Source organism: Echeneis naucrates, chromosome 18 (genome assembly GCF_900963305.1).
Source record: "Echeneis naucrates chromosome 18, fEcheNa1.1, whole genome shotgun sequence".
Classification (NCBI taxonomy): Eukaryota; Metazoa; Chordata; class Actinopteri; order Carangiformes; family Echeneidae; genus Echeneis; species Echeneis naucrates.
The window spans coordinates 15096254-15114796 of NC_042528.1; the positions used below are offsets into that span (position 1 = coordinate 15096254).

Below are 18543 nucleotides of genomic sequence, written 5' to 3' on the forward strand. Positions count from 1 at the left end.
CAGCAGTGCTGCGAGTAGGATTTTCCTCTCCAAGCTGTCATTCAGGACAGCATGGAGCAATCTTCACTTCTTGGGATAACTCGACTAAACGTCAATAGACTTTCCTATTTCCAGCTGATTTATTGATGAGCAGTACCTCATTTGCTGTGTTGAGAAGGCATGAATTGCTGCTCTCTGCGGGCTTCTCAGATGTGGCCTTGGTTTTCTCTGTTGTCTTGTGGAGGAATGGTTGGCCTGTGCATGTCTTGCAGCACCTTCTCAGATTACTTTCTGATGCTTGATGGCTTCTACCAGAGTGCCATCCTTTATCCAGGTCTGTTTCTGCTGACTGATAAGCTGCTTGAAATTGGTGCAATTGTGTAGGGTTAGGGAATTCTTGTCATGGTCACAGCAGGGGCAGTATGTTCACACTTAAGACTATGACTGCTTTGTTTTGAGAATGAATGTGCTCAACATGGCCAAGCTTGAAAGATTTCAGACAAACATCAGTTTGTTGAGTTTAGTTTTATACATCTAACCTCTGGGGAGAGCAAATGGTGTTGATAGTCCTTTGCCAACTGTTTCCCAGAGAGAGAGTCATGATGTGCTTTCCCATCCTATGGTCATGGTTATGACCTCAGGACCTTCACAAATGAGGCCTTCAAAAATCAGGCTAATCAGTTGAAGAGGTCAGTCAGGAGATATATGGCCAAAGAAAACAGGGCATTTTGGGGTCTCGCAGTTCAGATTTACCCCACATAACCCTTTAAATTTTTTTTTTGTCTGCATCATTTTTAGACCAGAAACTGAAAATAATATTGAATTGTAGTTAGAGGTATTGAATTAACAGTTGCTACATTGTGTGGGTCTGCGTATGAAGGTTTTGTGTGTGTGTGTATGTGTATCTAATTGTCTATCCAGGTTGTTGACAGAAAAACGCAGTGAATTGGGGGAGCAAGTGAGCAAACTGCGCAATGGTCTTTTTAAGATCAGTTACACCCGCGAGAAAGTGGAATCCATGTCAGTCGAACTCGAGGAGGCAAAGAAGCAGGTGGCTGAGTTCCAGATTCAGTGTGAACAGTACCTCTCTGTCATTGTGCAGCAGAAGCTCGAAGCTGACAAGCAGCGAAAGGTAAGTATCGCCAGCTTTCACATACAAACAAATTATAAAACAGATAATTTGATTGATATATTTATATGCAGTTCTTATTGGCCCAGGATCCCATTGAATAAGAAAACGCATAAATCTGTTTTGAAGATTGTGTAGTAGTTGCGTAATAAGAAAAATCTAATTAGATTTATTTATATCATGCCAAATCATAATAAAGTTACATCAATGTATTCTACATACAGAGCAGTTCTAGACTGAACTCTTTATAAAATGATAGACAAAAGACAAATCATGGTTACAAACACTGGTTGTTTGTGTGTTTGTGTTGAGGCGGTGAGTGCTAACAGTGAGAAAATTGCAGCTGAAGAGTTGCAGTGTAAAGCTTTGGCTGCAAATGCACAGAGAGACCTGGACAAGGCTCTGCCTGCACTAGAGGAAGCTACGAAGGTAGATCTCTGACCTGTTCACTGTTTGTTTTTAATGTATGAGCTTGTTTTTCTTCATTATGTCAGAGCATTTCTTTTGTTTTGCTTTTTTTATATTTGATTTAATAATTCTATTCGATTCCATAATTAATAATTCTTTTGGTCCTTCAGACCTTTTGGTATACTTGACTCCTCCTAATTCTGTTTTGCCATTTTTCTGTCTATATAAATTTGAATTAAACATGATGCAGTGAGCAGGTTACCTTCTTTCATCCATTTATTGTTTCTTTCTCATTTGGCATGTAGGCTCTGGAATCTTTGAATAAGAAGGACATGACAGAGATAAAATCATATGGCCGTCCACCAGCACTGGTGGAGACAGTGATGCAGGCTGTCATGACCCTTCAGGGCAAGGAACCCACCTGGACAGAAGCCAAGAGACATCTTGGTAAGAGCAAAAGTGTAGAATTGAGGGATGCCTGAAATTAGTTTGTCAAAGTAACAAAGGAAAAAGTCTGTCTCCTATAAAATCCTGTTCACTCTTTAACTCTCATTTATCTTGCTATATACTAGTCAACAAATCTGCCTTTTGCATATCTACTCTACTCTATGATGATGATTTATCCTTAACATCAACCAGTCATGATATGCTACGAGCATTCACAGATTCCATGCAGCCTATTTGTGAGAGAGAAAGAGGCACAACCGTGAGTCCTTTGTTGAAAGTGTACATGTGGGTATACATGCTGGTGCAAGCATCAGTTATATGAAGTTATGCATGTTAGAGTATGCCAGGGCAAATTAAATGCCATTAATTTAATGCTTCAAATAATAATACATTTTAATAAGTGGTTTTGTTTTGTTTTTTTGTTTTTTTGACTCAAGGGCAGAGACTAACACTGGCAGAAAGTATAAAAGGAATTTCCTTGTACACAAAAGGCAGGCTGTGGAGGCAGGGAGTGGGCTACTTATAATAGGTTTTATTAGAGGAAGAAAGGCTTAGCACATGGAGAGAACACTAAAGACACAAAAGCTGATGGAGCAGTGAAGCACATGGGCTGACACATGAGACAGAATTATCTGACAAAGCAGATAAACTGGAGAGAGTAGAGAAACTGCCTTGTCTGCTGCAACAGGAGACCCAGACACATCCCCTGCCATACACATGCTCTGCAGGGAAAACAAAAAGGGAAGTGGGGAAGGAGAAAGAACACAAAACCACAAACAGAATCATCACAGAATTCCTACCTACCTAGATGAAATTTATCAAATATTTTTATTGTTTTCTCACCTATGTGACCATGACATGTTTCTCGTAGGTGAGGCCAACTTCATCAAAACATTAGTACACTTTAACAAAGACAATATATCAGACCGTGTGTTAAAGAAGATCAGTCAGTACTGCAGACAGGCTGACTTCCAGCCAGAGATTATTGGCAAAGTATCACTGGCTGCCAAGTCCCTCTGCATGTGGGTTAGAGCCATGGAGGTAAGAGGATGTTACCATAACACACACTGTCTCACACATCCTTTCCGATATAAATAGACATTATAAACTTATTTATAAGTTATTTAATGTATGCAGTTAATGCATGGAAAACTAATATGACACAGCACAATTCCTCACTGAACATTGCCGAGTATGAAGTAGATGCAGTAATGCACCAAAACAATGAGAGTTCTCTCTGTTAAATAATTAGATGATCAGAAAAATATAGAGCAAAACTAAATCTAAGGCTGTATACATTCAGGTTTATGGGAGCATCTACAGAGTGGTAGAGCCAAAGCGGGCTCAACTGAATGCGGCCATGGCCACGCTTACAGAAAAACAGGCTGCCCTGGAAAAGGCCCAGAGCAAACAACAAGAGGTATGTGTCTCAGAGCATCATGCAACTGGTAAAACATGAGCTTGTTGTGTATAAGAAAGAGTTTAACAATGGGTGAATTTTAGGTTTTTATTAATAAGTGATAAATCACAACATGTGCTCATTATATAAAGGTGCGGATCAAAGCCTAAATTAGGTGAAACAGGTGAGCTCCACACAAGACTGGTTCCCGGCTGAAGTGACTGTCAGCCTGTCTAATCCCTCTTCACCGGCATTGGGAAGGAGGCTGAGTGCAGTGCAACCAAACTTGTTCCGGTCACAAGCAGTCTTGGCTTCAAGTCAAAACTTAGCCCTTGTAGTTTGACGGCTAAGTTCTGACTTCTAAGTTTTTGAGTTTTTGTTTTCTTTTTTTTTTTTTTTTTGTTGTTGTTGTTGCTCTGTCAGGTCTGGTCCTGGTCCTGGGGAAGCTCTCCTCTTCACAACTTCCCCAGAACTCCTCCAATTCACGACTCTCATAAAATTTAATATTGACTACTTTTATTTGGGGGCCGTCTGGTTATCGGCGCAAATTAGGTCCAATAAAATTTCTCCCTCTAGCTCCAGGACATAGTGAGGGCGGTGTTTGGATTTGAAGCTACGCCTTTCATTCACCCAAGTTTGAAATCAGAATCAGAATCAGAATTGCCTTCATTGTCATTGTAAATTACGAGATTTGAGTGCAACTTCAAAAGGTGCTTTTACGAGGTAGAAATAAGAAACATATGTACAGATAACTAATAACTGAAAAAAAAAAAAATAAAATAAAAAATATATATATATATATAGTAGAAAGAATAATTTAAAATGTGGAAAACTATATAAAAAAACAGAAATGTAAGCCAGAATAGAAGTGGGGAATGGGAAATATTACACAGAGAATATTGCACAAGCAAACGGCTGTGTTAAAAGAGTTTATTTTTGTTCATTGCAGTGATAGCTCTAGGGAAAAAGCTGTCCCTGAGCCAGTTTGACCGAGTTCTGTGAGATCTATACCGTCGGCCCGAGGGTACTAAGTCTTATCCAGCCTGGATAAGAGTCCTCCAGGCTAAGCAGGCTGAGAGAGAGAGCAACCTTCTGTGCTGTATTGATCACCCTCTGCAAGGCTCTTCTGTTTGCTGCTGAGCACCCCCCATGCTGTGTTGCAGTATGTCAGCTTGCTCTCGATGGTGGCTCTGTAGAACATCACCAGCAGCTTCTCCTCTAGATTGTTCCTCCTAAGCACCCTCAGGAAGTGGAATCACTGCTGGGCTTTCTTCGCCACTGCTGTGGTGTTGGGAGGCCAGGAGAGATTGTCTGACAGCTGCACTCCCAAGAATCTGATGGAGTTGACCCATTCTACACAGTCCCCATGGATGCAAAGCAGGGCTGGGTCAGCCCTGCCCTTCCTGAAGTCCAGAATAATTTCTTTTGTTTTTGTGGTGTTCAGTGGCAGGTTGTTAGCTGTGAGGTTGACCTCATCTATGTAGTCAGACTCCCCCCCGAGATGAGCCCGACCACAGTGGTATCATCTGCAAACTTGATGATGGTGTTTGAGAGATGGGTCGGAGAGCAGTCACGTGTGTAAAGAGTGAACAGAAGGGGGCTCAATACATATCCTTGGGGGGAGCCTGTGCTGAGTGTGAAGGTGGAGGAGAGGTGGGGCCAAGTTTCACAGTCTGTGAGGAAGTCCTTGATCCACTGGCAGATGGGGGTGGAGATGCCCAGGTGGGACAATTTCTGGACCAGGATCTCCGGGATAATGTGATTGAAGGCTGAGCTGAAGTCCAAGAAGAGCAACCTCACATAGCTCCCCAGGTGCTCCAGATGGCTCAGCGCGGTGTGGAACGCTATGGTGATAGCGTCCTCCGTGAAATGGTTTGCCCTGTAGGCAAACTGGTGAGGGTCCAGAGTGGGAGACAGACAGGCCCTGATGTGTAGAGAGACCAGTCTTTGAAAGCACTTCATGACCACAGGTATAAGTGCAACTGGCCTGTAGTCATTGATGCTCTCCATTGCTGACTTCTTGGGGATGGGGATGATGGTGGAGGCTTTGAGGCAGGGTGGGATGAAAGCCAACGACAGGGACAGGTTGAAGATGCTGGTGAAAACTCCAGCCAGTTGGTCGGCACACACTCTGTGTACCTTACCAGATACGCCATCGGCGCTGGCCGCCTTCCTGGGGTTCCCCAACATCAGCACACATCTCACTTCGTGCTCCTGAAGTGTTAGTGTGCTGGTGCTGGAGGGTGGCGGAAGGCATTGGTCCTGGCGTTGTCCGGGTTGCTGCTTCTGTAATTTGAGATATGATTTATTCCCTGCCACATCTTTCTGGGATCAATCACAGCAAAGTGGTCCCCTGTCTTTTTCTTGTAGGCCGCCTTGGCCTCTCTGATATCTCTTTTCAGGTCAGACCTGGCCGCACTGTACAGGGCCCTGTCCCCTGACTTAAAGGCAGTGTTGCGGCTTTTTAACAGCGACTGGACTTCGCTGTTCATACAGGGATTCTGGTTTTGAAAATCCTGACCCTTTTGTCTTCGATGACAGTATCATATCGGTTCTTGTTGGCCTGGATGCATTCCATAGCGGCCATTTACAACCACCTTATGGTAGTGTTATCAGGTTAACCCGGGCGAAATGTCAATGAACGGTACCTCTCTGGAGGGAGTGGAAGATTTGACAGATTTGTGGCATGAATTGTACTTTATTATCTGGGAAAGCAGGGTATTTTGATGCAAGAGTCAGATAAGAGTCCAGGGTGGCACTTAGCAGAGATCTGTGAAATCTCTCTTGGAAGCAACAATCTCTTTGAAAATTTGAGGGGTGTGAGAGATTGGAATCCTGCCCCCCCCATTTCTCACAACAAGCTCATGCCAACCTAAGTTTAAATATGAATTCATCAGTATATAATTATTTTCTCCACTTAACACCTGACAAGACCAATATAATTATTTGTGTGTTTGAGAGCAGGTGGCAGAGAAACTTGAGGAGCTGAAAAAGCAGCACAATGAGAAACTGGCTATGAAGCAGAACTTGAGGAAAAAATCACATGACATGGCAGTGAAATTGGATCGAGCTGACAAACTGGTGACTGGACTGGCAGGAGAAAGAATCCGCTGGGAGGAGAGAGTTGCTGTAGGTTTTACATATACAGCATGCTGTGGCCTGAAAATCTTTACTTGAAAGGCAATGTCCTTCTAGTAATTTTGTTGGGGCAGTCTAGAAAAAAACAGACCATATAGTGCCTGTACAATCCGTATATGTCTATGCCTCAGGGTCTCGAGGAGAACACGGGATACCTTGTAGGAGACTGTTTGCTAGGAGCATCTTTCCTGTCCTACATGGGACCCTTCCTCTCCAGCTATAGAGATGAGCTACTTTCCATTTGGATAAAGGAGGTGAGACAACAAAGCTTTTAATGTGATTGCACATTCTACTGTTACTAGCTAGTCAATATACTGTAGTTGACTAGATAGTTGGCCTGTAGCAATGACACCAATAGTCATGAAGTGTGTTGAGAAAGGTTGATCTGTCACACATCTGCAACACCATGCTTCCTGACCTGGGGAAGCATCAGTTTCCCTGTTGATCAAATTGCTCAACAGAGAATGCCATCTCCACAGAACTATACCTGGCACTGACCCACTTAAAGGAGCCCAACAGTTATTGGAGGATTTTACACGTGGACTTCGGTTTCACTTTTAACACAGTTCACTCAAACTTGCCTCCCTGGTAAACAAACTGAACACTCTGAGTTCCTTCTTGCATGCATGATTAATACACTTTCTTTCGGCAAATAAACTTCTTCCATCATTTTTTTTAACATTTAATTAATAATAATAATAATAATAACAATTATTATAATTTTTCATGGTTCACATATTCATTAGTGACTCAGGGCTCTGCACAGAGTCACATATACAGACACACACACAGGCAAATTTACAGACGCAAACACACACAGACACACACACAACAAATAGACAGCACTTGTCAGTTTTTACAAAAGTTTCTGAAATAAATAGTCGTGTGTCTAGGACGCATACGTCTGTCTGTGTATATTCTCATTCACACAGGTCACAGTAATATCGGGCCAACATTTGAATCGAAAGCAACTCAGGACTTGGACTTGGACTTGAACCCTCATCTGGTTTTTTCTTGTCCTCCAAACTGCCAACTTGGCAGCTGCAAAGCTAAAATTCATTAAAACCAGGGACTGTCTTTTCCTGAGAGTGTACTTTGGTCCGAATACAAAAATATAGCGAGAAGGTCTCTGCCAGCCCCTCCACCCACTCCTTCAGGAGCTCGAACATCCCTGCCAGACGGGGGCAGGACACAACCAGATGTTGGAGGGTTTCAGGTACAGGGCAGAAGGGACAGTTCTTCTCAGTGCTGGGGTGATGTATGATCCTTGATCCTTGCCAATGCTGACCAGAAGGGGGAATGTCCATACAGCAGCCTCTGATCTGCTTGCAGTCTGAAGGCTGAAGTCCTGGACTTGATGTTAAGCAGGCCCTGCCCCCTCTCTGCCACAGGGAGGTACAGGACTGACGCTCGCACCCAATGACATCCCATCCAAAAGAAGTCCACCAGGAGCCACTGCAGTCGCTCCACAAGGTCCGGTGGAGGCACCGGTACCTGCAGTCTGTGCCAGAGGAATGAGGTGGCCAGGTTATTGACCATCATAGCTCTTCTCCTGTAGAACAGCTGAGGTAGCAACCATATCCATTTTGAAAACTTAGCTTGCACTTGCACAGCTTTCCCTCACTAAAAACAAATTATCCCTTATGGATCTGTTTGGGACACAGTATGACTGTGTCCAATGAAACCTTTCAGTGTTGGATAAAACCTTGGCTAAGATCTTGTAGTCAGTACATAAAAGAGCTACAGGTCTCCAGTTTTTTAGATCTCCTCTCTTGAGCAGCAGGGAGATGACTGCACAGTGACAGGAAGCAGGAAGACTCCCTTTGATAAAAGACTAACATCTGGTCGTGTCCCAATAAGTTCCAGAAGTGCTTAAAAAAGTCTGCCAGCAGGCCATCCATCCCTGGAGCTTTTCCTGAGGCCATGTGGGTGGTGGCCGAGGTCAGCTCCTGCAGAGATAGATCCAAGCTCATGCTGTCGCAGTCCGCTGGGCTCAGCCAAGAAAGGTTGTCCAGCTGCTCCTCAGCAGCATTGATGTTGCAGTTCTCTGCTCTGAACAGGTCAGAGTAGTACTCCACTGTGTGCCTCCTCATTTCTGCCAGATTGGAGGTCAACCTTCTGTCCAGCAGGCGGAGACACACCATCTGCCTCCTGTGGGCCTCGACTCTTTCCAGGCTTAAGAAGAAGCTGGTCAGAGCATCCATATCCTTCAGTGCAGTAAAGCGAGCTTGGCTCTCTCATGGAGGAAAGAGCTCAGCTGCTGCCTTCTGGAGGCCAGAGTATCTATGTCGGTTGAAGACACACTCTCCAACTCTGATCTCTGTTGCCAGCTACTCCACAGCCCTCCTGATGTTAGCCGTTGAGTAGGCTATGTGCTGCTGGCAAAAGACCCTGATCTGACTCTTGCCCACCTCCCACTACTGACTAAGGAAGGGAAAAGACTCCTTCATGGATTTCTAACAAACCAGAAATGCTTAAAATTTTCAGAAAATATGTAGTCATGTAAAAGCTTCATGTTAAAATGCCAGAATGATGAGGATTTCTGGGTGGGAGATAAAAACCGCTCTGTTGACACTAAATGGTGATCTGTAAAAACAACAGGGAGGATCTTACTGCGAATAACACTTGCAGTAAAAGCAGCAGAGGTGTAAAGTCTGTCCAGCCTCACTGCACTGACCCTACCATCTGACACTTTTACCCAGGAGTACTGCCTGACAGACAGATGCTTCATCCTCCATACATCCATCAGATCAGCCTCCCTCAGCAGCTGGTCCAGAGGAGGACTGAGGGTGGGGTTCCTGTCCTGTCCTGTCCACCCTGTCAGTGTAGCAGTTCCAGTCCCCCCAGAGTAACACACTCCCCTTGATTACACAGGCTGAGCTTGTCCTTCACCAGCTGGAAAAGCGCAAGGCACTCAGGGCCGTGGTTAGGAGCATACACATTAATTAAGTTAAAAACAGAAGAGCCTATTTCTGTTCTCATCATGACCCCCCTGCCCCTCTCTATCTCAGTGCTAGATAAGATGTTCACTGCTAAGGGTGGGGTAGAATAAAACAACTCCAACACTTAAATTGTAGCCATGACTGAGAACATGCTTCCCCCTACCTTTCATAAGCCCCATTCTGTTTTGTTCAGAGGATCACTGTGGGTTTCTTGGAGGAAAACTACATCCAGCCTTTTTTCCCCAGACTACCTCAGCTCAGCTAAATTAAATTGAAAAAAAAAAAAAAAACTCTTGAAAGAGGCTAGTTGGTACTGGGTCTAATAGACAGGCTGATGGTCTAGATGAAGAGAGTAGCTCTGAGAGATTCAGAGATGAGAATGATTCCAGATGTACAATTGGCGTTGCAGTTGTTTGAGGAGTTACTGTATTCAGTAGAAGATAATTGTCTAATGTAGGTAAGAGCTGATGAGTTCTTTTTCTGATTTTGAGAACTTTATCCATAAAAAAGCCAATAAAATCATCACAACCGAGAGCTAAGGGGATCACTGCTTCAACTGAGCTATTACTCTCTGTCAGCCTGGCTACAGTGCTGAAGAGAAACCTGGGGTTGTTCTTGTTTTCTTTTATTAGTGCTGAGTAATATGAGCTTCTAGCACTGTGATAAGCTTTCTTTCCAGGCTCGGTGAGACTCCTCCAAGTTACTGGAATGCCAACATCTTTGTATTTTCGTTGACGTCTGCTTTAAGGCACAAATTTGGAAATTACACCACAGAGCCAGCCTCCTCTGTTTTATTACTTTTTTTTTTGAGAGGGGTAGTATCATCAAGATGTGAACACAGTTGGCCATAGTGCTAATCACAAGGTCATCAACCTGTGTATGGGAAATCCTCATTTGAATTTACATATGGCATTGCTGGAAATGATGACCGAATGTTCTCTTTAAATTTAGCCACGGCAACTTCTGATAAGCATCTTCTATAGCCGAATTTATTCCTTGATGCTGTGCAGTCAATTAAAGTAAACTCAAATATAATGAGGTAATGGTCAGTCAAAAGACAGTTTTGAGGAAGAATTGTTATCTCGTCAACTTCAATGCTGTGTCTTAGAACAAGATCGAGGATATGATTGAAGCAGTGAATGGGTTCATTCACATGCTGGGAAAAGCCAATTGAGTCTAGTAAGGAAAGAAGCTCAGAACTACTTTCTACATCTGCATGTATACTGAAATCTCCCAGTATAATGATTTTATCTGTACTGAGTACTAACTCTGATATAAACTCAGAAAAGTCTGATAGGAATTCTGAGTACGGACCAGGTGGACGGTATACTGTAACTAACAGAACTAGTTTTTCACCTTTCCAGTTTGAGTGGGAAAGACTAAGAGTGAGGTTTTCAAAAGACCTACAGCCAGATTCTGGTCTAGGGTTGATTAATAAGCTTGACTGAAATATCTCGATACATTGTACTAACATACTCATCTTGCTGCAGCCAGGTTTCTGCAATACAAAATAAATCAATGTGATGATCAGCTATTAGATCATTAACTAGTAGAGATCACCAACACAAATAATCACCATTAACTAAATATATCACAGGCAACACCCCAAAAGCGGCAAAGAACGGCAGTAAAACATGCCCCTTCATGAGGAGGAATTCAGTAAAGACAGTAACACCTGAAAAAAAAAAGGCTTCCAATCGTGAGGTCTTCATCTCAACCCTTATAAAACCCTGATGATAAGAGGGCCTTAAGGAAAATCCTCCCTCACCAACCGGTGTGTGAGGGTAGTATGTTTTTAGTTATAGCCTGTAAAATGTTCCTGTAATGCACAGTACTTTTTTGCAGTCTGTCCTTCCTCCTCACTGATACCTAGATCCCTCTGTTCCCTAATCTCCTGCTGGTGCTCCATGTGAACTTCTGAATCTGCTCCAACAGAGATTCTGGGTGTTAATGAAACCGAGAACCCCCTCTTCGTCACGTCCCCGGTTGCCTCCTCCGCTGATCTGTATAGCATTGTCTCCTCTGGGTAGAACACGCTTATCCGGGCTGGGGTATGGAGTTGGAAATCTGATTTTCTTCTCCTTCAGTACTGATTTCACTTTTGCATATTCCTTTAGCATTTTCACATTAAGCACATAGGCGTGATCCAAATTAACACTTTTTCCATGAAGTTGAATTAGCCACATTTGCCAAGCCAGCTTCATTAATTCCTCTTTCATCCTGTAGTTTGACAATTTAGCCACCATTGACCTTGGTGGAGCTCCCAGTGGCAGCTTTGTTGTCATGGCGTGGTTAACTCTCTCCACTCGCAGTTCAAAGGAGTCTTGGAGATCCAGACCCTCCCACAGCAAATGTTCAACATAACCCACCATCGATGGAGAGTCCTCCTTTGCTCGCTCTTTAACTCTGTGGATTCTAATGTTTTCTCTTCTGGAGTAACCCTGTAAATCTGTCAGCCTTGCATCCAGGTGTATCTGCAGTTTCAGCAGCTCCTTAATCGCTTCTTCCGCTCCTTGAATCTGAATTTCGGTCATGTTGATCCTCTTTTCTGCCCCAGCAGCCTAGGCCCATAGCAGAATAGCTAAAGAGTAGATGGACTTTAACTTTTTAACTATAAGCTCTGTCTTACAGAAAAGTTTTAAGCCTGGTCTTGAAAATTGCTAAGGAGTCTGCCCCCCGGACCAATACTGGAAGCTGGTTCCATAGAAGAGGAGCCTGATAACTGAAAGATCTGCCTCCAGATTTACTCTTGGAGACTCTAGGAATCACAAGTAAACCTCCATCTAGGGAGCAGAGTGGCCTACTAGGACAATAAGGAACTATGAGCTCTCTGAGATATGTTGTAGCTTGGCCATTAAGAGCTTTATATGTTAATGGAAGGACTTTAAATTCTACAGCGTATCTCACCGGGAGCCAATGAAGAGCAGCTAACACAGATGTGATCTCTTTTCCTAGATCCTGTTAATATTTGTGCAGCAGCATTCTGAATCAACAGAGATTTGTTTGGACATCCAGATATTTCATGTCATGTTTGTTTCACAGCAGTTACGTTCAACAGGACAAATAAACCACTCAACCCTGCAACTCCACCTCAAACCTCCGAATGCGAAACACCTACATCATGCTGTTGAAAACACAGGAGGAGCTTTATGCAGCTTTAGTTGATTCAGTTTAAAAATGCTCAAACATCTGTATAATAACTCAAATCTGATCCTGATCCACTTCTTAGTCATCTTAAAGTCTGTCTTTTTTTTTTGCTTGTTTTTTTTTAGCAAACATTTAGTTTAATTACTTAAAGAAACGCAAATGATATCTACTGAAAAATGTTAAAATCAAACTGGGTTTTATATGTTCCTCAGTTATCTAGATGACCTTGGACCTGTGCTTTCTTTGTTTGTTTGATTTTGCTTGGAACATTTGTTAACTGATAAAATAAAAATTGCTGGCCAGAATTATTGTCCCAGTTCCCTGTAAGCCTATATCACGACCTGACTGGATGTTGCTTAAATATAAGAATATAATAATATCTGATATGACTAATTAGCCAAAATTAGCCTATAAAGTAATATATAAAGACTCTTGAAGTTGGGATTTTCCTTCCTCGCAGCAGCCATGGCTAAGCAGAGAGAGAAACAACTACACACAGTCTATAGACGTTTCAAAGCCCATACAAGCATATTTGTTGAAAATTATTCTCATCAGTTACATCATTCAGAGAGGATTTTTAATTGACAAAATAACTTTGAAAAAGATTGGTTTTCACAACTTTGCAAAACAATTCTGTGAACAGAAAAAGAATCATGAAGCTGCTTCCGTGCACACATGCACATACAGTACAGGCCAAAAGTTTGGACACACCTTCTCATTACAATGAATACGAAAGTGTATCCAAACTTTTGGCCTGTGCTGTATGTGTGTGTGAGTGAGAGTGCTTCATTTGGAAACAGTTTTCCTGCTCACACAGAGAACTGACTCCAAGTTGAACTGCTGTGAAAGAAGGGGACAGGGCTTGCATTTTGTCTGCCTTTTTTTTTTTCTCTGAGGCACTTTTCAGATTCTTGACTGTCTTTCTCCATTGTAGGCCTGTTTTGTTAAGAGCAGAAAGTACAAATGGGCTCTTTGTGCTAAACTATTATAAACATAATATCTGTTATAATATCTGAATCATATAATTAAGCAATACACCATGACCTGAAGTGATGTATTTCTTTCATAAAATGGTAATAATATATAATAACAATAATGTAAATATGAAAAAGGAATGCACAATGTATTTCATGTAGTTTTTATTTAATCAGAAATACATGTTAACCAATAAAAATAGCCCCACTGTGTAAGAAAAATAGTCACACCTCTCCTGACGTTAGCTCTACATGTCATCTTTTCCTCTGATTTTTTTCAGGAGAAAGTTACTGTTCCAATCCACTCCATCATTGTTTTATATCTGAATGTTGCTGCAATGTGCTGTTAACCCTGCAAAAGCACACCAGGGTTGAATGGAAATGTGTGGGGAAGTTTATTTGAGCTGTTGATCATAACCGCTGTGAAACTATCAGAAAGTAACGTTTTTTTGATGTGATTCACCACTTCCTCTCGCCGTTCTCTCTCTGGCACACACCACAGCGTCAGTCAACTCGGCGTTTGGGTTTTAATAGGTGACTGTTAAACACAGGTGATTATGTATGTAAAAATTATGAAAGACTTTGAAGAGAATTTGCTTTAAGGTCACCTTTTATCAGTTACCAATTAAACTGAAACACCAGCTTTGTGACAACTCCTTCGCCGGTTACTTCCGGAACAACTCTGTGCACCCCCAACCTCCTGTATTCACTGCTCCCTACGGTGGCATCCTCCTACTCAAAGCACCCCCTGGTGGTTGTTTTGGCATATTGCTTCTGATGAAAACACAATTACTCCTCCACTAAAAAGACGCATGATGAAATAGTTATGAAAGCTGAGATTCATTGAACCTTCCGACCACACACACTGGCAAATTTGGAGCATATAAATAGTGTTGTTTGGCCTCGTTGTCATAACCTTGCTAACATGTTTATCAATTCGGTCATAAAGTTTATTCATTAATTTATTCCCAGTTTTTTATCATTTTAAAATATTAGAGTTAAACTATTTGTGATTATGTGTCATCCGATCCCATATTTTACCACATTCTCTTAATACCTTTTGCTCTTTTTCCCTTACTCAGGTAAGGGACCTGGAAATCCCATGCACACCAGGATTCAACTTTGCAGTTTTTCTTTCCAAACCTACAACAGTGAAGGAGTGGAACTTTCAGGGCCTACCTTCTGATGCATTCTCCACTGAGAATGGAGTCATTGTCACCCGTGGAAACAGGTCAAAATATTTTGACAAAATAATACATTTTTAAATAGATTTCAGAAATTGTTGCGCAATAAGACTGTGTTCAGTTGTGTTTATGCCATGAAATATGTGTTTCATGCAAGGAAGTTGACTCATCCTTCTGTGTTTTTTTTTTTTTTTGTTTGTTTGTTTTTTTCTCTCCAGATGGCCATTGATGGTGGATCCTCAAGGTCAAGCTTTGAAGTGGATCAAGAACATGGAGATGAACAGAGTAAGTCTAAACCGAGCCAAGCGTATTCTTGTCTCATATTTCTTGTTGGATGGCTCAATTTCTGGTGATGATAGATATTTAAGCTTCTGCATAAGAAACTCAAAGTGGGAATGCAGAATGTGCAAATGTATTTTGGACATTATGAAGATGTTTGTGGCTTTTTTTTTTTTTGCTGCTTATGTGTTTCTGTTATAGATGTATTTCCTTGTTTTAGTTGTGCCTCTTCTTTGTTCTATTTCAACAGCTATATTCAGGTCTGTCTTGCAAAAGAGCTGTTGTTGATTCAGTGTTGTATACACAGTATTGATCTTTTTTTCTTTCTGCTCTCTTACATCTATGTGTCCACATGTGCAGCGCTTAAAAGTTATAGACTTTCAAATGCCAGACTATCTACGGGTGCTAGAAAATGCCATTCAGTTTGGGAATCCTGTTTTACTGCAGAACATCCAGGAGGAGTTGGACCCAACCCTGAATCCTGTTCTCAACAAGTCCTTTACACTGATAGGTCAGGCACACACAAATACATAAATTAAAATTCGAGCTATTTCAGTTTTATGAAGAAAATATTTTCTAATAGGTGGCAGGCTCTTGTTGAAGCTGGCTGACAAGGAGGTGGAGTACAATCCAGAATTTCGTTTATACATCACCACCAAAATGTCAAACCCGCACTTCACACCAGAAATTTCTACAAAGACTACCATAGTCAACTTCGCTGTCAAGGAGCAGGTTTGTTCATCTGTTTATCTGTTTTTGTGTTTAAATGTAAATAAATGTTTTCTGTATATTTTAACACTAGTTAACTGTTGTGCATTTCTCTATCTCTGTGTATCTGTGTGTGTGTGTGTGTGTCTACACAGGGACTAGAGGCCCAACTATTAGGAGTTGTAGTACGTAAGGAACGTCCAGATCTAGAAGAACAGAAAGACTCTTTGGTGATCAGCATTGCCTCCGGAAAGAAAAACTTACAGGAATTGGAGGACGAGGTCCTCAGGTTGTTTTACCTTTTGTACATATTGACTTCAAAAAGTATACAAAAGCAGTAGGAATGGCCATCCAGAGAGAATAACTTTGCTTACACTGCGTGTACAGTTATTAGGCAAGCAGCTCCAGCAGACGACCCCAAACTTCCTTTTCCCCGGCCACACTGGCCAGCTCTGACTGGGGGATCCCAAGGCGGTCGCAGGCCAGTGTGAAGATATAATCCCCCCACCTGGTTCTCGGCCCCCCCTGTGGCCTCCTCCCAGCTGGACATGCCAGGAACACCTAACTCTAACACTAACCCTAACCCCTAACCCTTGGGAGGCGTCCCATGGCATCCTTATCAGATGCCCGAACCACCTCAACTGACTCGTTTCCACACGAGGGAGCAGCAGCTCTACCCCGAGTCTCTCCCAGATGGCCAAACTTTTTACCCTATCTTTAAGGGAAAATCCAGCCACCCTCCTGAGGAAAACCATTTCGGCGTTTCGGCCGCTTGTACCCGCGATATCTCTCTTTCAGTCATGACCATAGGTGTGGGTAGGAAAAAAGACTGACCGATAGATACCTTTGCCTTCTGGCACAGGTATCTGTGGAGTACACAGTCCACCAGTCCACCACCTGCTAAGAACCATGGCCTCCAATTTAGAGGTGCTGATCCTCATCCCAGCCACTTCACACTCGGCTGCAAACTTGTCCAGTGAACACTGGAGGTCACTGACCGATGGAGCCAATAGGACCACATCATCCGCAAAAAGCAGGGATGTAACCCTCAGCTCCCCGGACTGCGGCCCTCCTCCCCCACGATTACACCTCTGTATCCTGTCCATGAAAATCACAAACAGGATTGGTGACAAAGTGCAGCCCTGGCAGAAGCCAACCCCACTGGAAGCAAGTCCGACTTATTGCTGAGAACACGGACACAGCTTTCGCTTTGGGAATACAGGGATTGGATGGCCCTCAGAAGAGCCCCCCCTCACCCCATACTCCCACAGCACCTCCCACAACATATCCCAGGGAACCCAGTCGCATGTCTTCTGCAGGTCTACGAAACACATGTAGACTGGATGGGCATACGCCCAGGCCCTCTCCATGATACGTGCAAGAGTAATGATCTGGTCTGTTTTTCAACGACCAGGACAGAATCCGCATTGTTCCTCTTCAATCTGAAGTTCGACAATCGGCCGGACCCTCCTAAAACCTTAAACCTAAAACCTTGAGGCCACAGCTCCCCACAGCAGCTTCAGCAACCGACTCAGATCAGATGACACAATCACAAAATCAATCATTGCCCTTCGGTATTTTTCATGATAGATTTTATTGTTGGACAACTGAAGTGCTCTTGGCCAACCAAAAATGTTATTAAACCTCAAACTAGAATATTTAAGAAAGTAAAAGTGAGATTTCGGCTTTCCTAGGAAATTGAAATCCTAAATCAGTTTCCAAGTCGCAGGGGTGCTGGAGCTAAACCCAGCTCACATTGGGTGAGGGCAAGGTACACTCTGGACAGGTCTAATGCAGAGCCAACACACAGACATAGACAGAGACAAACGATCAATCACACCCACAGGATATTTAGAGTCACCAATCAACCTACAGTACAGGCCAAAAGTTTGGACACACTTTCCTATTCATTTGAATGAGAAGGTGTGTCCAAACCTTTGGCCTGTACTGTAGACATGCATATCTTTGGACCAGAGTGCCTGGAGGAAACCAACGCAAGCATGAGGAGAATATGCAACGCCGCACAGAAAGGCCCCAGGCCCAGGAACCAAACCTGCAACCTTGTGGAGCAAGCGCTGACTACTATACCACAGTACTGCCCAGATCCAACAAACTCATCTTGAATAATACGAGCCTATACCAATACACCAACTCCAACTTGTTTATGTCTGAGTTGAAATGGAGCTCTGTGCCCATTGCTGATTCACCCACGGGCTCATCCATCTGGTCTGTGAAGTGTCACTGTGGGTGCTCTCATGAGTCTATCAAACCTTTGAAAAATCGCTCTTCATATATTTCTTGGCCCACTCTTGACATTTCAACTGGTATGTCAGTGGTGTCAGTGTCAGTTTCAGCCTTACTTACCTTGGCCATGTCTCTGAGCACTGAACACCTTGTACTTTTGGCCCTCCAGTTAATTTGCCATTCTGGAATATGACAGCACTGGAGGATAATGGGTTCCTGGTATCTTCATGTTTTCTTCTTATCAAATCTTTGGCAGTTAAGTGGCATCTTTTTTTTTTTTTCTCAATATGTTTCTCTAGACCCTTTGGACTATTTGCAATAAAACGTTTGATGGTTCTGTGATCATGCCCCAATATCTTGGCATCCCTGGTGCATGAAAGACATTTTATAGTTTTTGACTTTTCAGAGTCATAAAAATGGCCATTTTCCATGGGAAAAATGCCTAATAATTATGCACACCTTAATATAGGGGGGCTGATCTATTTCGGCCACATCCCCCCTCCTTACACAAACATCACCTGATATTCTTAAATCCAATAAGCATTCAAGAATTCAAATGAAAGCT

At 42.8% G+C, this 18543-nt stretch overlaps 1 protein-coding gene across 1 annotated transcript in view; it reads left to right on the top strand.

Moving 5' to 3' along the window:
• Window positions 1-18543, top strand: part of dnah2 (dynein, axonemal, heavy chain 2) — a 100719-nt gene that overhangs the window by 57605 nt on the left and 24571 nt on the right. The window contains exons 60-71 of the mRNA XM_029525894.1: window positions 901-1111; window positions 1421-1537; window positions 1822-1963; window positions 2835-3004; window positions 3267-3383; window positions 6327-6491; window positions 6632-6754; window positions 14646-14794; window positions 14966-15032; window positions 15387-15537; window positions 15610-15758; window positions 15890-16023. Of these exons, the coding sequence (XP_029381754.1) occupies window positions 901-1111; window positions 1421-1537; window positions 1822-1963; window positions 2835-3004; window positions 3267-3383; window positions 6327-6491; window positions 6632-6754; window positions 14646-14794; window positions 14966-15032; window positions 15387-15537; window positions 15610-15758; window positions 15890-16023 (1695 nt within the window). The remainder of the gene's footprint in view (window positions 1-900; window positions 1112-1420; window positions 1538-1821; window positions 1964-2834; window positions 3005-3266; window positions 3384-6326; window positions 6492-6631; window positions 6755-14645; window positions 14795-14965; window positions 15033-15386; window positions 15538-15609; window positions 15759-15889; window positions 16024-18543) is intronic.